A 19028-nucleotide genomic window follows, 5' to 3' on the forward strand; every position below is an offset into this window, starting at 1 on the left:
ACCCACTCTACCCAATTCTCTATTACAATTTAAAGCATTGAAACACACTCTGGGAACTTACATATTTTCAAGAGTGGCACTCAATTTTTATTCAGCCAAACAGAAGAAAAAAAATTAAATATATCATACATTGAGAACCCTGAGAAACACAAATCATTAAAGCTTTACAGTGTGTAAATAAAGATGTCTATATGTCTGTGCTTATGGAGTGCCAGAAAAATAAAGCCTCTTTGCCCCCATTTTATTGTATAGGGGTCCACATTCCTAACAGAAAAAAATGTGTGTGACAAAAGCTTGGCAGTCAAGGAGGTACCGGAAAACACTTGTATAAAACTGGTTGAAAAGATCTGTGTAATTAGAGCTACCATTATTTCTACAATTAGTCGAAAGAAAAACCATGAGAGGTGACTGTTAATTTTTGTAGAGGCTTGAGATATTTACATAGGAGAATGTGAAAAAATATCATTACAATGTTTTCACAATCAACAGTGAAATGAAAATCTAGAGATTGTATACTACAAGAGAGAATGGTATAAGTTTTATAGAGTATTTTAAGTGGAGGTTACACTTTTTATTCTAATTAACAAAAATGTTACTGATAGCAAACAATGGATGGTTTAAAGTACTGCAATTGTCATGCTGTTGACAAGTCAACATGTTGATAATTTCTTGATTAGTAAGATGCAAACAGGTTGAACTCTTGTCAAAGTTTTTCGAGTCTTATCCAAAGCAGCTTTACTAAGACAAACTCTTTTGTCAGTTCTTTGAGCACTGCTTTCAATCCCTTGGAAAATATTTGTCAAAACTTTCTTACATATCCCATACACAGATCAAAATATAGCAAAGATTTTTAAAACTCATGTTAGGCAACTCTAGCAATCAAAATTCATGAGCTGTTTTTTACATATCAGCTACATTTCTATCAATTACAAAATTAAACTGAGCAAAATGCAGTTATGAGCAACACGACAAAATAAAAAAAATAACTATATATTATTTACAATTTCTTTTTACCTGGCAAGTGAACTGACGCTTGTCATTCATAACAGTCCAATACATGATGGCATACCGTAAAAGTGGATTGAGTATTTATATGTAAAAGACTATTAAATGATGGTTTAATTATACTAACTGAATAAAGTTAAATCTTGTACATCAACTGTAGTAACTTTGAATCAACAAATATTCAAACTTCAATTTCTATGAAGCTTCCTAACTGTAACAGTATCACATGTCAAATTATATGTCAAAATTTATCGTATCTACCTAAAATGTATACTCAGAACAATTATTGGCAGAAAAATGCATTGCATGTCAGGTGAAATCATACAATATGAGGAAAGTCACTTTTATATTGCTACATCAGAAAGTCTGTCAGCAAGATTTGATATTCCACTCATAAAAACTAACAATATATCATTCGTTTGAATACTTTTTTGAGAATTGTGTCCATTTTCAGATGGAAAACACATTCACTTTAGATCTGCATAGAAGTATATTTGACTTTAAGATACTGGAACATAAGTCTTGCCGTTTTTCTCTTGGCAGGATAATAGTTCAGCAGCGGTGAGAAATTTTGAAACAAAGCGTTACCATTCACCATCGTAAGCTATAATAGTCTATACCATTCTGCAGACCTTGGCATTCATGTTTGTCCCATAGGGCTGGGAGACACTGTTTTCATTAGCACCCCAAATACTGTACCGTAAAGTCATGTGACGAGAGTCTTCTATATGAGTCTTCTATATGCAGACGGATGGACACAGAGGAGTTTGATGAATGCTGAGTGGTATTAAAAACGGAAACTGAAACATGCAACTATTCCTGGATGAATAGCTATGTGTTTGTTACAAGCAGTACTACATATGTTTAAACATATTTCATTCATGCAAATGATCATTTTGGCCATTACTATGAACAGTAAAATTGTTCAGTAACATTCAAGCAACCAATCCACAAAGAATCACCTTTCACAGCCTCATGAGGGCGCTGTGTCTATGCCCTTGATCAACTGTCATCAAACTAGCATTTTCCAAGGGCCAGTAAGTAAGTAGACTGAAAAATCCATCGCTTGAGGACACTACGCTTCCCTCCTCTTGCATAAGAGGGGGAGCGTAGAGAGGGCCCTTGAGCGATGGATCTTTCAGTCTAGAAAGTATGATAAGGCAAAGAAAACAATTTTCAGGTCAATGGCCTTTGAAGGTGATACATACACCTTGTGTAGTCTGCCAGGCATCACCTTTTCCAGCAATTGACCTTCAAAGATTGCACTATCAGCATTGGCTTTGAGATTCACATCACAAATTGTGACTGTACATAACAACATGCATGATAACAAAAACAAAAATCCGATCTCCTAGAACCAAAAATAAATTATTAAAGGGCTATTAGCTGTAACTTTTGATATTTTCACCATTTTGTTTTTTGTGTTAACTGCAGTTTCTTGTTCTACTCCTCAAGCATGTAGAGCTAGAGATATACAATATTCAGCTTGTCGACTCAGCCTGTAGATATCTAGACCACAATGTTATTGTTGACAAATGAATGGAGCTCACAATTACAGTGCACTCTATACACATAGATACTGTATAGGCAAACTAAATAGTAGGTATTCTAACATGCTGGGGGAGTAGGAAACAGATCTTGTGAAAAACCAACCCAAAACTACAGCTACAGACCCTTTAAACTGGTAATCTTATGAAGCAGCATTATTTTAAAATTATTGAATTCAAACACACCACTGGTGCCTTTAAGATCAACAAAGTGTTGAATTAAGTAGCAAAGAGTTTTGTCATTTGTATGATTTGTTGTTACATTCTACATGTGGTGTATCTCATTCCAAAAATTGAAACATATTTTATTTTTCTTGAGTAATAATATCACTTTACTAAGCCTGTTGGACATCATGTTGAATAAAAGAAATCAGTTGACCTTACGCCTGCCTGGTATGGAAAGTAAAATAGATTAAATGCCTCCAGAGGTTCCCCTGCCTTGTGATAGTCAATCACAAAATAACACAAAAGAACATTTTGTAACATGAAGGGATGTCTGCAAAACAACTTAACTTTCAGTTTAGTGATTCAAGTATTATAATACTGAAATAATGCATTTACACAACATGCAAATATATTGGACATGATGACAAAACATTGACAAAATCTGAACACAAAAATATCAGCAATGTTGTTGTTAAACAAAAGGAAAAACAACAAGCATGAGTGATATGAAGTAATCTATAAAGTAGTACAATTTGTAGCATTTCAAAGCAAAGTTAAATGGAACAGTACTGACTAAAAATCAATTTAAACAGTAGCTTTGAACTTCAAAATAGAAATATAAACATATACCATCACTTTTCTGTTTCAAAACTAAATTCAATACCTAACCTCTATTGTCAACCTCTTGAAGTTTGAAGGTGTACTTTAAGTTCTTTAGCTTGCTATGATTGCCAATTATTTGTTAAAATCTGTATGGATCTCTGTCCTTCTTTGAGTCCTATGTCAGATATTACCCACTTATCATAAAATAAGGCTCCTAAATACTCATCTCACTTTGTTTCCCTTGAAACCAGGTTCTCTCTCTCGATATGATTTCAATCAATCTAGCCTAACTTGCTACAATTCTTTCACTTAATGCTATGACAAGTGCTAACTTAAAAATGGGTTCTAATTTCTAACATATTAGTACATGGATTGTCCAATGCGTCATCTGAGCCTAGATGTTGTCTTCAGCAGCACTGTTTTGCGTCTTTGGGAGAATATACACCCACTTCATCATGTACACCTTTAACTGGCTGTGTATTCACATGCCCATGATGGGTACTCTGTCACTAACAGCCTCTTATGCAATGCAATGTAATGCAATGCCATGCAATGCAAAGACTTGGCTCATACCAGTCAATTATGCAATGCAATGTAATGCAATGCCATGCAATGCAAAGACTTGGCTCATACCTGTCAATTATGTCTGAAATTTAAAGCACTGGTACTTCTTTTTGTGCTAAAATTATGATAAATCAAGAGAAGTCTTATAGCCTTATCAAATACATCATATAAATATTAAAAAATTGTTAACATATTCGCATACGAACTGCATTTACTAAATACTGTCTGAACATGATAGAAAATATTTTGCAAAAAAAATAAAAAAAATGAGTTCTTCATGCCAACTAGAGCCTCTTGTCAGTGTTTCAGTTTTGCAAGTTTTCAATTTTATTTTCCTAAATTGGCAAGAGTCGGCAGCAGTGACCTTGTAGTGAACTGTGACCTTTCACCTTTCTATGAGCTGTACCGACTTATGCACTAGCTTACTACGATTCTGACTGGTTTTCAAAACAAATAATGAGCATGGGCATGGAGAGATGTGAACTGCAGATACGACCACAAAAGTTTAGCATATACTCAGTGTATGTATGATTTGCTCAGGAAATTTTCAGAAAAATAACATGTATACTATATTGATTTATAAATTCTTTAAAACAACATATATCATAAACTTCACTCTCAAAATTAATTATTCATTCTCACACTAATGATACTCATTTTTGTACACAGCAAACTAAGAATAATAAATAAAAGTAATCAACACACACATTTCACATTCTTGGGAGATAATTGCACCTGTAACTGTACATCTGAAAGACCTTGCTTAACTGTATAACCTTTTACAACCACACTTTGGTCTAACCTGTCCTTTCAAATAGATGGTTGGACCGATATATGCGGGGACACCATTTTGGGGAGAAAGGTGTTGAACATAATGTATCTCTATCTGATTGTAAAGTTCCATGTATTTGATGTCACCCTATTCAAGAGAGATAGACTGGACCGCTGCACAGCAGCTGGGAGTAAATTTCAGCACATCAGGGTAGCAGTGACCAAGTCATGTACACGATAATATGGAAAGAAGTTGCTGTGAATGTAACATTGGACAGCTGAATATCATTAAGCTATGCAAGGTCAAGTTAACACCCTCAGCAAGGTGCGTCTTAAATACAACATACTCTTGTAATTTGCAAGGCCATAATTTTTCATCTAAGCTCGTACAAAACTATTACCCGTATTCCTCCGATTCTAAGACCCGGGGTCAGCAACATGAAATGGTTGTAATTATCAGGGGGGTCTTATAATCGAGCCATCCCCTGTTTTGAACTAACACTGCTAATTTATGCTAATTTATTCACGCCAATTCAGCATTACTCGAGACTTTCACACATTTTTTGGCAGAACGTACTAAAGCTTACTTATATGAGCAACATCTGACAAATTATTCTCGAGAATACACAAAGTCGAAAATACATGTAAATGGCAACCGTTCCTTCAAAGATAAAACACAGCGATCTAGCGATGACTTCCCAACCTAACTGACTTGTTGTTTTTTAATCGCTGTTAAAATTTCAACTGTTCAAACAATCCCTGTCTGATCAAATGACTTGTGAGGTGAAACAAAACTTTGAAACAATTCTTGAAAGACCTAGACAATTCAAAACAGAAAGTCAATCATGTATTTACCGGATTGGCATCATGCAGTATAACTCATGGCGTATACAATACATGCATTTGCTGTACGTAAAAATAACCAACCTTTCTTTCAATCTAAGGTCTGTGTCGAGTAAAATAATGATATGGCAATGAAATTCATGGTTGTCGACGGCAAGAATTCATGATCCAAGGCGAAAAACTGTTAGCTACAAACAGTAAACCCGTGCATGAAATGGTAACACATACATCGTGGATCAGCTTGCAGCATGCAGCAAAGCAATATGGCGGTCATTGTGGATTATTCTATTATATGGAGCAGGGGCCACAGAAGGTTAACAACGGAATGATACAGAAAGAAAAGTACAAGGACAAAATTTAGTTTTGCCTGCCGTTCCAGTAAATAAATGTCAATGTCACACCATTTCAGCATCTTTAATGATTTTTCTGTGTCTTAAAGGGAGTTTTAACCACTAAATAATTTACAACAATGTGCTCATGCTTACACACCCTGCCTAAAAATAGTATCTCCATTACAGCTCTTCAATAGACTCAAACAAAGACCAAACGACCTTCAAGGTGTCAATGGGCAATCAGCAACATCAGCCCATTCGAAATATGCATCTTAAGGCTCTTCTAAATCGTTAGATGGCCAGTCAGCAACAACTTCGTTGAAGTCATAGTATCGTCAATTTTGAGTTGTTATTTGTTGGCTTTTTGAACTAAACTAGGGAGGGGTCTTATATACGGATGTATAGCATTTTCGAAAATCCTCAAAAAGTGGGGGAGGGTCTTATACTCGAGCGGGGTCTTATAGTCAGAGGAATACGGTACTACCAGTGGTAGACAAATAACTTTGCACTAAAATGGAATCTTTACCCTGAAAGTGAGATTCTTGAGTATATTATTTCGGTCATGTTGTGTAATTTTGGTATCCTTCAAGCTCTTGAAGCAACAGAAATTATGTGAAAATTAGAGAAAAGTTGGCATTTTTCATGCTCTGCAGATCTACATAGGCTTCGATAGATTCATCTGCTATATGCTAATCAAGGTGTTAAGACATTTACCAAGCATTTATAGAATGTCTGGTTTGACATTAAACTTGATGGTGTCGAGTCACTGAATTCAGGCAATTTGACCTTGAATATTTGACCTTGAACTTGGGTAGAGGTGACATCCATACAATGCCAGACAAATTTCATCGTGTCACCCATTTTTTCTTCCAAAAGTTTCCAATTTTTGCAAAGAACAATAGGATTATACCATAAAAAGTGCTGTGAGGAGGTTGAAATTGACATCAGTGATAGTGCAAAATCAGGGATATATGTCTAAATTTTTCATATTCTCATATATTGTGTAAAGTAACTAACCCTCCAAATGTCTCTCTGTATTGCCAAACAAATTATGGGAAATCAATAAAGTTGTATCCATATTGTGGCAGTACCGGTACAAGGTTTAGCAAAGAGGATCTGATATCAAGTTTGAAATACTATCTACTGATTAGCTGATAAAAGTCATAGAAATGGTGACAAAACTCTGCTTTGATGCCACGTTGCATCGTGGGTCAAAGGTTAGCTGGGGGGGGGGGGAGATGAAATACAAGGTGAGCAGTTTGTTTGCAGCTTCCTGGATACAGAGACTGCTAGTTCTGTATTATTCATTTACTTGGTAACTTCCTTACTGTTTTGTGGTCAGACGAGACCGCCGTCCTATACGTATGCGACAGTTTGATCTCAATATTGACTTATGTCTTTGTCTTCATTTACTTTTCAGCATTCTGGTTGGCCAATCCACTGATGTGCCATCCTAACACTTGTCTGTCAAAACCACAGCTGAACAGATTACATGTACTGCCCTCGTCAACCCAGGCCGTGCTGCAAACCATGCGACGGTGACCCTGAAATGGATAAGGTCATTGTCATGGAAATGTGATGATGATGAAAATGTTAGCAGACGTAATTTGCATATGTATGACTCAATATACTGTTAAAAGCTAACGTTATTGTTTCAATTGAACACAATACATTGACATTTTTCTTTTCATTTTTCAAATGCAAAGACAGGAACCATAGCCGTGAAGAACAGGGTGGGTGAATTAGGACTTCTTGGTTTTTTATACTGTTCCTAGTTGGAAGTCTATGAAAACTGTCAACATATATATGTAAATTCATGCATTATATTTGACAATGCAACAGAAGTTTAGTGTCAGAAGCTAGGCTTGGTCATGTTATTGGAAAACTACCATAATATTTTTGTAGGCTTCATTAGATCCTTTCAAATTTGATAGTTTCACTTTTTAATTATTTCTCTTCATGAATGAGACTCAAAAACTGGACACATGGTGACAATCATTGTTTTCATGATGATTTCATTAAAATCCATCTTTACAATGATACATTTCATTGTGTGTCGTATAAAAACCTAAAAATAATCTAGGAATTTACCAAGATGCGGCTGGTAATTTCGCAGGCACCTGCTGATAGAAATAATTAACTGTGCTACACTTAAAAGACCATATGTCATTTGGTTTAGCACTAAATGGTTCCGTTAATTTATAGTTTACGCCATCTTCACAATGTGAGACCAACCTTTGGAGCCAAGAAATTATTCTGGAAATTGCAAAGTCCTTTTTTTACATTCAATGCTGTCCATATTGGACCCACATAGATATATTCATAATGTATTCAATAAGAAAAATCACAAATTTTGATGCTTTTGTAGACACTGGAATTAAATCACAAACCATGGAAGAAATTAATTATCCACATGACATAACCCTGGGTCAGGTTCAAACAATTTGCATCAGTGTTTATGGAAACTGTTTCTATGGCAACAGCAGAAATTCATTGTAATCATCAGATTACACAGGCATTTCAGTCAACCTGTGTGACTTTCTCTGAGCAAACAGAGAATGAAAAATGTTTATTATTGACATTTTAAACTCATCAATCATGCTTTAGTTGTTGAGTGTACATTGGATAATTGCATATTTTGATCAGCTCGGGTAATTTACTTCACAACTAACAGCAATTGTGGCAAAAATTTAAACAATGATATATTTCATCCAAGGGAGAAAGGTATTGCTTCAAAACTGGGGCACTTAATTTTCTCTGATGAATGGTTGGTTTCACTGTACAAGTTTTATGATAAAATATTACCAGCGCTACAGTTTTGATTTTCTCCATACTGAAGATTTATGACCAGTACTTGAAATGAGGTCAACTCGTTGTTTATTTTCATTGTATGGCTGTCTCTTCAGCTCATACACTTTTAAACCTCGCTCCTAGCCATGAAATGGCCGTGGTACAATGATGTATTCGTTGCCATGGAGAAAGTAAATTATATTTAAGACTCGCTCAGAGACATATTGTGTCCTGTACATAAAAAGAAAATTAGTCATATTTTTCTTTTGTAATTCTTACGGCCCATTTATGTCCTTGATAATTAGAATTTGGAGGCTATTGAGGGCAGTTCAAAAGGCCAAACACCTACTGATGTCACATTTAGGTGTTCTCGATGTCCATAGACGTTTCTCATAAAAATATACATTTGCTACATTAGAAAATTTGAATATATTCATTTATACATCAGGAAGAAACAATTTTTGGGAATAATATTTAAATTGATGCATGACAATAAAATGGTGGCCACTTTGAAGTTCAAGTGTTGGTAAAAATTAGGTAATCTATGACTTAAGTGTGAAATTTTGTGTGGTGATCCCTGAATTTATTCTGAATTTTGAAAGTAAATGTTTTAAAGTTTCCTTACTGAGAGTACTAGCAAAAGTTTGAGTCTTTTAATTTTGAGGTGCATACTACCTTAAGTAATCTCTCACCTGTCTACTACTCCTTGGTAGCCTGGCAAGCCTCACACCATTCAGATCAAAGAGTCGGATTTGTCTGTTGTCGTGTGGTATGGCCATCACATTGTACTGTGGAGATACTGACAACCTGAAATAAAATTATACATCACACCTTGAACAGAGGAAAACCACAGATCCTAGGGTGTATTGGAAAACAAATGAGTTGTCTAATTTTGTCTCCTTAACAATGCACATAGAACAGGAACACTACAAAATCCAGGTGACTTTTTTTCTGATGTGAAGCAGCTGCCTTGAGTTAGATTTTCATCGATTCACATTATTTGTAAATTTGATGAAATACCGGTATGAACAAATTATGCACTACTTTCTATCATCTGCAGGCTTTGTCTTATCAATGATAAGAACAGATGATTGTTATTGTAAAGTTTAATGTTTTCTTATACTTGACCATCAACTGTGAAATGTTGAATAACATGCCAAGAGTATCTATAAAAACAATAATGTTAAATTTCAAAATTAAACAACACAATGTCATATCACCCCCGCGGTTACTCCCCATGGATGAATATGGTATGTTATCCAAAAATCAGCCCTGAAAGGGTTAATACATGGGTAAACAAGCATACATACTACATATCTACTGGTAAGAGATGTTTTAATGGTATATCTCTCCATAGGAGGTACTTGTGTGTTTCAATATGGAAGTTGCCGAATGAAAATGTGACAAAGAAATTTTACAAACTGATATGATATCAATGTTACTTGAAGTCAAGTGAAACAAAAATTAACCCTTTCAGCGCCAAAGTCAATTTTTGTCCCCTTCATAAAATAGACCCCAGTCAATTTTTCTCAGATTTTTGCCAAAATTTTGAGAAAAAGTGTAGCCAATGAAATGTTATGTCCATTTGGTCCAAAATTATCAAAAAAATTCAAAAAAATTCATAACAATTGGTAAAATTTTGCACTTAAATTTTGGCGGGAGAAAATTAAGCGCTCAAAGGGTTAAATCTAGCAACACTGTTACACTGAACAATGATAACATTTCTGATTACCTGTTGACGGCTGAGTCTACTCTGATTGTCGTGATGGGAGTCCTCATATTTTTCAGATCCCAAACTTTCACTGTCCTGTCATCAGATCCACTGACAACATTGTCACCTGATGCAAAGCTTGCTGAAGTTACAGCCCTACAGACAGAAACACATAAAAATTGCAGTTCAAATAACAAAACTATGGAAACAATTTTGCTCTGTTGTCTGGAAACAAAAGGAGAAGCAAGTATTTGAAAAAAATACCGCCATTTTATTGCAGCATGCTTCCAGTTGAAGAAAGTGTGAAAACACCACAAAATGGAAAAATTACACAAACTTTTGCAGTTTACTACATTTAGAAAGCTTTGTAATTAAAACATTCTGACAGATTCATAAGGGTGATTCGTAAATGTTTTATACATTGTTCTACTCTCAGGCCATCTGTTTTGCTCATTAGCATATGAGTCATTTCAACTACTTTGTTCAAACGAACTTTTATATTTAGGACATATTTAACAAATACTGAAGTCAAAGAGTGGGCTCTGTCTGAGTGTAGAATTTTAACTATTTTGGACTCTTTCATTCAATGATGTATGTTGGTCACTTGCATATTAATCATCTGATCAATTTGATATGAATTACCTACAATTTGCATCAAAACAGGTATCTTTTACTGAGTTTCAAATTCATAGGCTTAAGAGTTTCAATGTTTGACCATTTGTCATATTATTTTCTCATGCTCATTCAAGTATCACTTACTTATCCAACTTTGATTTGAACAAACACGCACCTAAATGCCATAAGAACATCCGTACCTATTATCTAAGTAATAGAAACTGAACTTTTTTGGCATAGAAGTTTTGACAATTTTTTTAAAGACTTATTTTGCTCTTTAGCAGGATATAGTTATTTTCTAAACTTGGTTAGCACATATTTAAAATTGTAACAAAATAAGAATACACCAATACATGCTGTAAGCAATTTAATGAAGCAAATTTTGAAATCTTAGGGAAAGCACTTTCTGAGTTCGGAATTTTTTACCATTTTTATTATAATTTGTGCTTATTTGCTTAGTAGTCATGTGAACAAGCCTAAATCAGCATCAAATAAGTTTTCAGAAAATAACTGAATCCAACCCACAAGCAAGAAGTTTTTCATTTGCATAAGTCATCCAGATAACTTGGCTTGAACAAATTCACTTCTGCAACTGAGCAGGACTATTCTGACAAAATTTCAATGGACGACATCTGGTAGTTTTGTCATCTCAAATTTTTTACCATTTCTGCATTTACTGAACTCATTTGCAAATTTTTGTAGCCATGACACGAAAATTTCAAAAATGCATATCGTGACCTAAAATATATGTACGCATCAAATAGCAAATGACGTCATTTTTTCTTTCATTAATAAATATTTGTCTGCATTTTCTGCATACACGACAAAAATGAAAACCTGCTGGTGTTAAATGGCTACTAAAAGTCACACTAATTTATATGAATTTATGGCTCAGACTACAAGCTGCAACAACAGCCATGCATACAACAACAAAATTTGTCCGAATTTTAGGCATTGTTGTCCGATGTTGTGCGCGTGCAGGAATATTTAGTAACAAATACCGTCAAGGACACTATGTGCTCACATTCGGTTGAATTGGTCCATTCAAGAAATATTTAAACCAGAAAAACAAGAATGACAAAAGCAAATAAGGTCTCCAACTTAGGTACTGGAGGTCATCTTTAGGAACATGCATATCAACTTCTATAGCAATGGGAGAAGCAGATCCTAAATACATAAGCAAATGTCAACAACAAAAAACAGAGAAGGCTTGATAAAAAAAGAAAAGGTGGGAGTGGGCAAAAATGCACAAGGGATCTGGTAAAAAAGTAATGCTGCATCATCGATCTTCTAGACCCTACCCCCTCCTGAATATCAAATGTTCCACCCCTTGGTATTACATAAGATCAAATGACAGGAAGTACATTTACAACCTTAGCACTTAAGTTAGTTGCAGATAGTGAAATGCCTCCCACTGTGGGCGGTGATTACAACATCTGGAATTATCCTGGATCCAAATTTCTCATCAGTTCTTGTATGTCTTACATAGAAAAGTTGCAAAAATTGGTCCGCAATGAAAAAATCACCTCAGCTTTGTTTTCTGGATCAAATTTTCCTACAAATTGGTACCAAATATGACAAAATTATGTTCACAGCCTTCAAAATTGTCTCACAACATATCCTGGGTTGGTGTAGGTCATTTAAGGTCACAAACTGAGAAAATTACCTAAAATATACAACACTTTGAGCAGAAAATTTATCTAATAACATCTTTCGGGACTTTATACCAAATTACAAAGCTATCAAACAAGGGACTTTATACCAAATTACAAAGCTATCAAACAAGTAATTTTGAGATAAAGTTTTCTTGACCAAATATGACCATATTGTCTTAAAAATACAATTTTTTATATTTCAGGACAATTTCCACATATCTAACTATTGTCATCTCTGTTCATCTGTGTACCAGATATGAAAGCTGTTTGTCTAGTGGTTTTAAAAAGGAAATACTGTCTAAGATTTTTTGACCAAAAATGACAAAATTGCACAAAAATAGTAATTTTCCCAATTTTGTCATAATTTCAACAAATTAGAAGAGTAACACCCTTGCAAAGAGACAACCCAAATTTGAGAGCGATTGGGCTGGCGGTTTCAGAGAAGAAGAATTTTTACTGAAAATGAGAAAAATCACAAAAAAATTCAGCAAAAATACAAAATTAAGGATATCTGCACAATATTCATAAAACTGTATAAGGTTAACCTAAGGTACTTGCACACAAATTTTCAAATCAATCAAAAAAGCGGTTCTTGAGTTATTAATTCTTAACCATTTTCACATTTTGTAAGCTCATTTGCATAATTTTGGCAATGCAGACTTCATTTGAACAAAATCCCATCTGTAGCCCAGGATGCATCCACACACCAAATACCAAGCTGAAACGTGCAGCGGTTTTGCGTGTTTTTGATGTTGACGGACATACTGTACGTACATACATACATACATACATACATACATACATACATACACACATACATACAGACGCCATCGACTTCAGCCTATACGATAAACTCAAATTGGTAAAACCAAATGTGAGCTAACAAACCTGAAATTGCGATCAATTCTATTTCAAACTGATAAGCGCCACTGTATTGAGAAACTCAGTGTATTGACAGATTCACATACATACATATATTTACACAGACATAGACGTACATAGACAGACAGACAGCGGACACTGGACAGCTGTATTACATGTGTAGCTTCTTTTGCCATATTTACAAATGGCAAATGGAAGCTAAAAACAAATATGACACAATTGTTATAAACCTCCACCATACTTACTCCACACAAGTTCAAACTACAGAGTTGAAAATTAAAACTTCAAACTTACTCTGTGTGTCCCTGGAACACATTGACGGAATGGATATTGGGATCTCGGAAATCCCAGAGTCTAAACGTTGTGTCTGTTGATGATGTCACAACCAATTTCTGCATAGGGTGAGTACAGCAGTGAGTTAACTCTTGGTCATGACCTGTGAGACGGAATGAACAAATAAAAGTTGTAAAATGATGCCATGTATGGTACAAACAGCCAGGGTCTGGACTTCAACTGTCATTTCTCTATCTTTCACAACTGATCAATATTTACCAGGACAAAGTTGAATCTTTAGCTAAGTAAGTTTGGACCATAAATCTGGTTTCAGTTTTTGATTTTTCTCTATGTTTTAAAAGGTTTCCTACACCTTCTCCGGGACTTTAATCCCCATCAAACCCATTTCTCTCTCTGTCACTGTCTGTCTCTGTCAGTTTCCCCTCTGTCATTTGTCTCAAATATAATCGTACAATGATATGGAAGTTCCGTATCATGTGCAAAATTTTCAGGAAGCTTACCGTGGCAACTGCTCTTGTAATGAAATGTTTACTTAGCATGCAAAGTGAATGGAAAAAAACATCTGTTCTGGTTAATTTTAGTACACCTTCTGACAAAGATATTGAATTGAAACATGATTCCATAACTGAGAAATTTCTAATTCCTGGATCAAATTTATTTGCCACTTTCAGGAGCAGATGCGCACATACCTGTGAGTGTATGGATGAGTTCACAGGTTTCAACATCATACAGATTAGCTGTCCTGTCCCATGACGCCGTCACAATCTGTCTTCCGTCTGTCATCCAGTCAGCCGATATGATGACCCCTGCATGACCTTCCAACACACACTGCGGTGTCCTGATCAGTGTTATGTTGTCATTGTCCACTGAAAAACAAATAATTTAACAGAAAAAATTGGGTTCGTAAAACTATGTAATGCTTATGTACATTTCAACATGTCTATTTGTTCTCTGTAAATTCATTTATACTCACTGATATTGGACATTTACCGCGTAATATTCTAGATAAAGTATCACACGCTATGACGTACAATATGACAAATGAGAAAACATTACACCCGCAATTAGTCCACTAGGAAATATATTTCTCTCATTGTCTGCTGTATTAAAACATAAATTCTAATTTTTCTGGGCAATGATACACCTGTATGTGGAGGGATATACTTGACTGAGTGGAAAGGCCTTTCCACAGTCCTAAATTGTATTCACAGGGTGTTTGCAATTTTAATTCTGAATATCTCTGAATCTAAATGAAATGAAATTCTGTCCTTTTGTTTTGCACATTATGAATTAATTATATATCTGGGACTTACTGCATAGCCAAATATCATCTTTCTTAGCCGTGTATGTAAAATTTCTTTAGCGTTTGAAGGAAAATCATTCAAAAATTTCGAAGTGTTCTGCTCTATTTCACAATAAAATTGTGAAGTTGCCATATGCTGGGAGAAAGCTTTATGTCAATATACCATGTTGACAGACAATGTAAAAATAAATAGTCATTGGGTCAGACAGCTGACAGAGGTCATAGGTCACACATACATTCATCTATGGAGGTCAGAATTCACCGATTGACTGATCTGATTTATATCATAGGTTGATAAGGAGGTTGCTCATTGACTGGTAGTGTATACAAAGTTTGGTTTTCTTACCTGCCGTGTCAACGTCATCTTTGTCAGAGCCGTCCAAGTCGTCATCTCCTGATGATGGCCTTGATCTCTGCTGGGAAACAAAATACAATGGTAGGTATTACAACACAACAACTTTGAAGCTTTCATCTATTATGAAGGGTAAGCCTCCTCAAGAAATTCACCGATGGAATTCTACCTCCATTCAAATGACAACACAACAGAACTGATGAAGGTTGTAGTATATGATGTAATTTTGTTAAACATTTTCAACAAACAATTTATCATAGATTTTAGAATGATGATAATTCTATAAACTTAGAGGCAAATATCTACTCTCTGGAAAAGTCACTGTCCTTTAATCGTAACTTTTATCAAATGCTGAGTTCTTTCATTGTCAGCAAGAATGGCAATATACTTTGTAAATTTTTTGCAAAATTGAAATAACTACCCTTTCCAGTATTACTGTTCACATTTTAATTCTAGCCTGGGTCAGAATTCCCTTGTCAACAATAACAATGCAGTCTGCACATGTATATGCTGAGTCGACAAGCTGAATACTGTGTATCTCAACATGCTGTGAGAGAGTAGAACAATTAATTGTGATTACCATTGAAAACAAAAATTGTAAGAAAGTCATCAAACTTTAATTCATAAAGGTTGAGGGGAAAATGCAAAATGTCATTTTACATACATGGTCTTCTGACAGCTGTGGAAGGTTGACAAATGATCTCCAGACATGGGCTTCATGGTCTCCAGATGCTGAAAAAAATATTATCATTTGGTTAGAAACGTGGATGATAGCAGAGGAAAAAGATAACAGTACTTGCATCTCCATTGTGTCACATGACATTAAGACAAAAACTACGATTTCATGAAATTGAAAAGGCTGATAAAAAGACCAGGGAAAAGAAAGACACTAATTCACTCATTTTGAATGACAGTAATTTGCCACATAATTTATGATATTAAGTTCTGATCAACAATAATGAATGATTTTGTGTCTGGGTCTTTTCATCACCCATAAAAGATAAATCTACCATGTCTTCAGGGCTATCTGATTCAGACAAAATACACGGTGAATTACTGAATACATACTGCTACACACAGATGACGAAGCAAGACAATGTGTACAAGCAGCTTCTGAATGCTAAAAGCATAAAGACAGTTTACAGATAAAGGAATACAAAGACAGCAATATCAATTTTAATAGACCTTCCATGCTGTACATATAGACTGATAATCTTCTATTGAAATATTTTAAGCAAATATTCCTGAAATTCCTGTTAATAAAAGTTCTACTTACGATATGAGAAGGTATTCAGTCATCAAAAAATGAACAGCAGATACGTAGATTGTTTGATCTTTTTCAGGGATAAAATTACCAAGAAAAGACTACAAACACTTGCATTTGATCCACATAAAAGGAGTACCAGTAATGTATATTTTTTCGTTACCTGTGACAGCTAACGGTTCGTTAGGATGAAATCTGATAGAGTTGACGGAACCAGAATGTCCAAGGTATTGCAGAAGACATGCACCAGTTTCAATGTGCCACAACCTGGCAGTCCTGTCTGTAGTAGGAAAGATCAGACATAAATTTCAATGGATTGAAAGGTGTTCAGTATAATTATGTAGTTATGATTTACTTATACCCATTGCCTGGCAAAGAAACAGTGTAAAAAGTATATTTTACAATGTCTTGACTTGAAATAACTTTCAGCACTATCAAATTCTCTGTTTTATGAAGTTGATGTGCAGGGTCAATACACTCAATGTGACCTACAATCCTAGGACTTTCAAGGACTTCATCAGCAAATTTCAAAGATTTTTCAGGTTCAAAATAGCATTTCCCAAGCATAGTTTTTATTATAAATCATTTTTTGTGTATCATGACTGATCATTTAGCGACATTCAAAAATTGTGTGGCTTATTGTTTTTCCAGGACTTTCGAGGGCTCAGTTTCATTTCAAAGGATTGCCCCGGGACTTTCCAGGAGGCTTCAAAATTCCAGGACTTTCCAGGAGCGTATGGACCCTTATGTGCTTGTTTATGAAGTTTATGAGCCAATAAAACAATAATTATGAAGTAGTTTGCTAGCCTTGAATAATCTTTTCGATGACTGCTTGAAATTCAGCAACTTATTCTGTGCATATATTTACTGGAACAACACAGCTTCTTGTCAACAAAATATCACTTGAGAACAATTAAAACACAACAAATCTAAAAGATTTGTACATTATTGTAATTTACTTTTGATTGTAGTTTTCTCCTAAGTATTTTTGCTAAGGTTTGGGAACATTGGTAAATGATTTAGAAATCCTAGTAATATTCTTCAGTGATGTCCCCCAGTCTGATTGCATTGATATACCGAGGGAGTCTGTGGTCAAATGACTGGGGAACCCTGGTAACACTTACCAGTTTACCATCTTTTACAACAAAAACACTGCTCTTGTCATGTGGGTTACACTTACCAGCTGACGCTGTGCCAATGATTGGCTGACCAAATCTTGCACCACAAACTTCCCACACGCCATCTCTGTGACCCCGGAAAGGTCTTACGATCTGACACATAGAACTGGATGCACTGGTGCCTGTCTTAAAACTCGATACAATCTGTAGAGTATTACCACCAGAATATAGAGTTAGATTGGTTATGCATTAAGGCGATACCGAAGGATTCAAATTGTTAAGCAACGGTTGCTAAGGGCAATTTCCGAAATCAATCAAAATGCAAAGTTTTCATGGTTTTCTTTGCATAATAAAAATTTACAGAACCATACAATTCCAAAAGACGCAGGTTTGTCGCGCGATTGGTCAGTGACGTCACACATATACAAATTTTCACAGCTCTACTTTAAAACGTTTCAGCTCCTACAAATTTGCATCAAATTTTCCAAAATTTCAGAATGTAACACATGAGATATCTGTTTAGAGCCCCTAGCATGGATTAGGTTATCTGTTCAAGTACAAACGATTTTTGAACAGAAAAATAACTACTGTGTCATTTTGTGAAATTTTGAAGGGTTTTACGGCGATATCTCATAAACGGTCCGGAATTTTTAGAAACGCATGCTTATCTATATTCTCATGTATGACTTCAATAATCCTACCAAAAGTCAGCTAAAATGGTTTACAATTGAGAGAGTTGAAAAATTTGGAGCATTTTCAAAATACCAGGAGTTGAATATCCATAGAAAACGACGAAACGGTAAGATTTTGCACGTGCAAAAGTGCGCGTTTGGAACGTTGCCAGCCATAGCAACCAACGCGCGCTTTGAATCCTTCGGTATCGCCTTAAAAAAGTAAATTAACTTGAAGAAATGAAATGACATGACAAAATTGAAAGTCAAGACATGTGTATGATGTGACGGTAATTTAAAATGCAAAGGAGAGATGCCCATATTCTAAGCTGTATATGGTGCAACTCTACAACTCTATAACATAGTGGGAACAATAAACTGGAAAACAGGAGTATTAGGGTCAAAATATCCATGGTAACAATTCTTATCTGGGAAGACTATGGCTAACAATTCCATCGATCAACATTCATAATATAACCTTACATTTGTGCATGATAGTGCTTTTCCATTTTTAATTATAGGCTGAACCTAACGAAGCTTTCT

General features: G+C 35.1%; 1 protein-coding gene across 7 annotated transcripts in view; it reads right to left on the reverse strand.

Annotated features, from left to right (window-relative positions):
- Positions 1 to 57: 57 nt before the first annotated feature.
- Positions 58 to 19028, reverse strand: part of LOC139116754 (WD repeat-containing protein 37-like) — a 30848-nt gene continuing 11877 nt past the window's right edge. For 4 of the 7 annotated variants that reach the window (XM_070679397.1, XM_070679396.1, XM_070679399.1 and 1 more), the window contains exons 5-13: positions 17877 to 18018; positions 16860 to 16976; positions 16097 to 16164; positions 15427 to 15496; positions 14467 to 14643; positions 13778 to 13919; positions 10353 to 10487; positions 9313 to 9427; positions 7047 to 7374 (exon numbers count right to left, since the gene is read on the reverse strand). In XM_070679397.1, coding sequence (XP_070535498.1) covers positions 7240 to 7374; positions 9313 to 9427; positions 10353 to 10487; positions 13778 to 13919; positions 14467 to 14643; positions 15427 to 15496; positions 16097 to 16164; positions 16860 to 16976; positions 17877 to 18018 — 1101 coding nt within the window. In that variant the 3' untranslated portion in view covers positions 7047 to 7239. Of the gene's footprint in view, positions 7375 to 9312; positions 9428 to 10352; positions 10488 to 13777; positions 13920 to 14466; positions 14644 to 15426; positions 15497 to 16096; positions 16165 to 16859; positions 16977 to 17876; positions 18019 to 19028 lie in introns of all 7 variants that reach the window. The other 3 variants (XM_070679395.1, XM_070679398.1, XM_070679394.1) reach the window with 3 other exon arrangements.

Source organism: Ptychodera flava, chromosome 18 (genome assembly GCF_041260155.1).
Source record: "Ptychodera flava strain L36383 chromosome 18, AS_Pfla_20210202, whole genome shotgun sequence".
NCBI lineage: Eukaryota > Metazoa > Hemichordata > Enteropneusta > Ptychoderidae > Ptychodera > Ptychodera flava.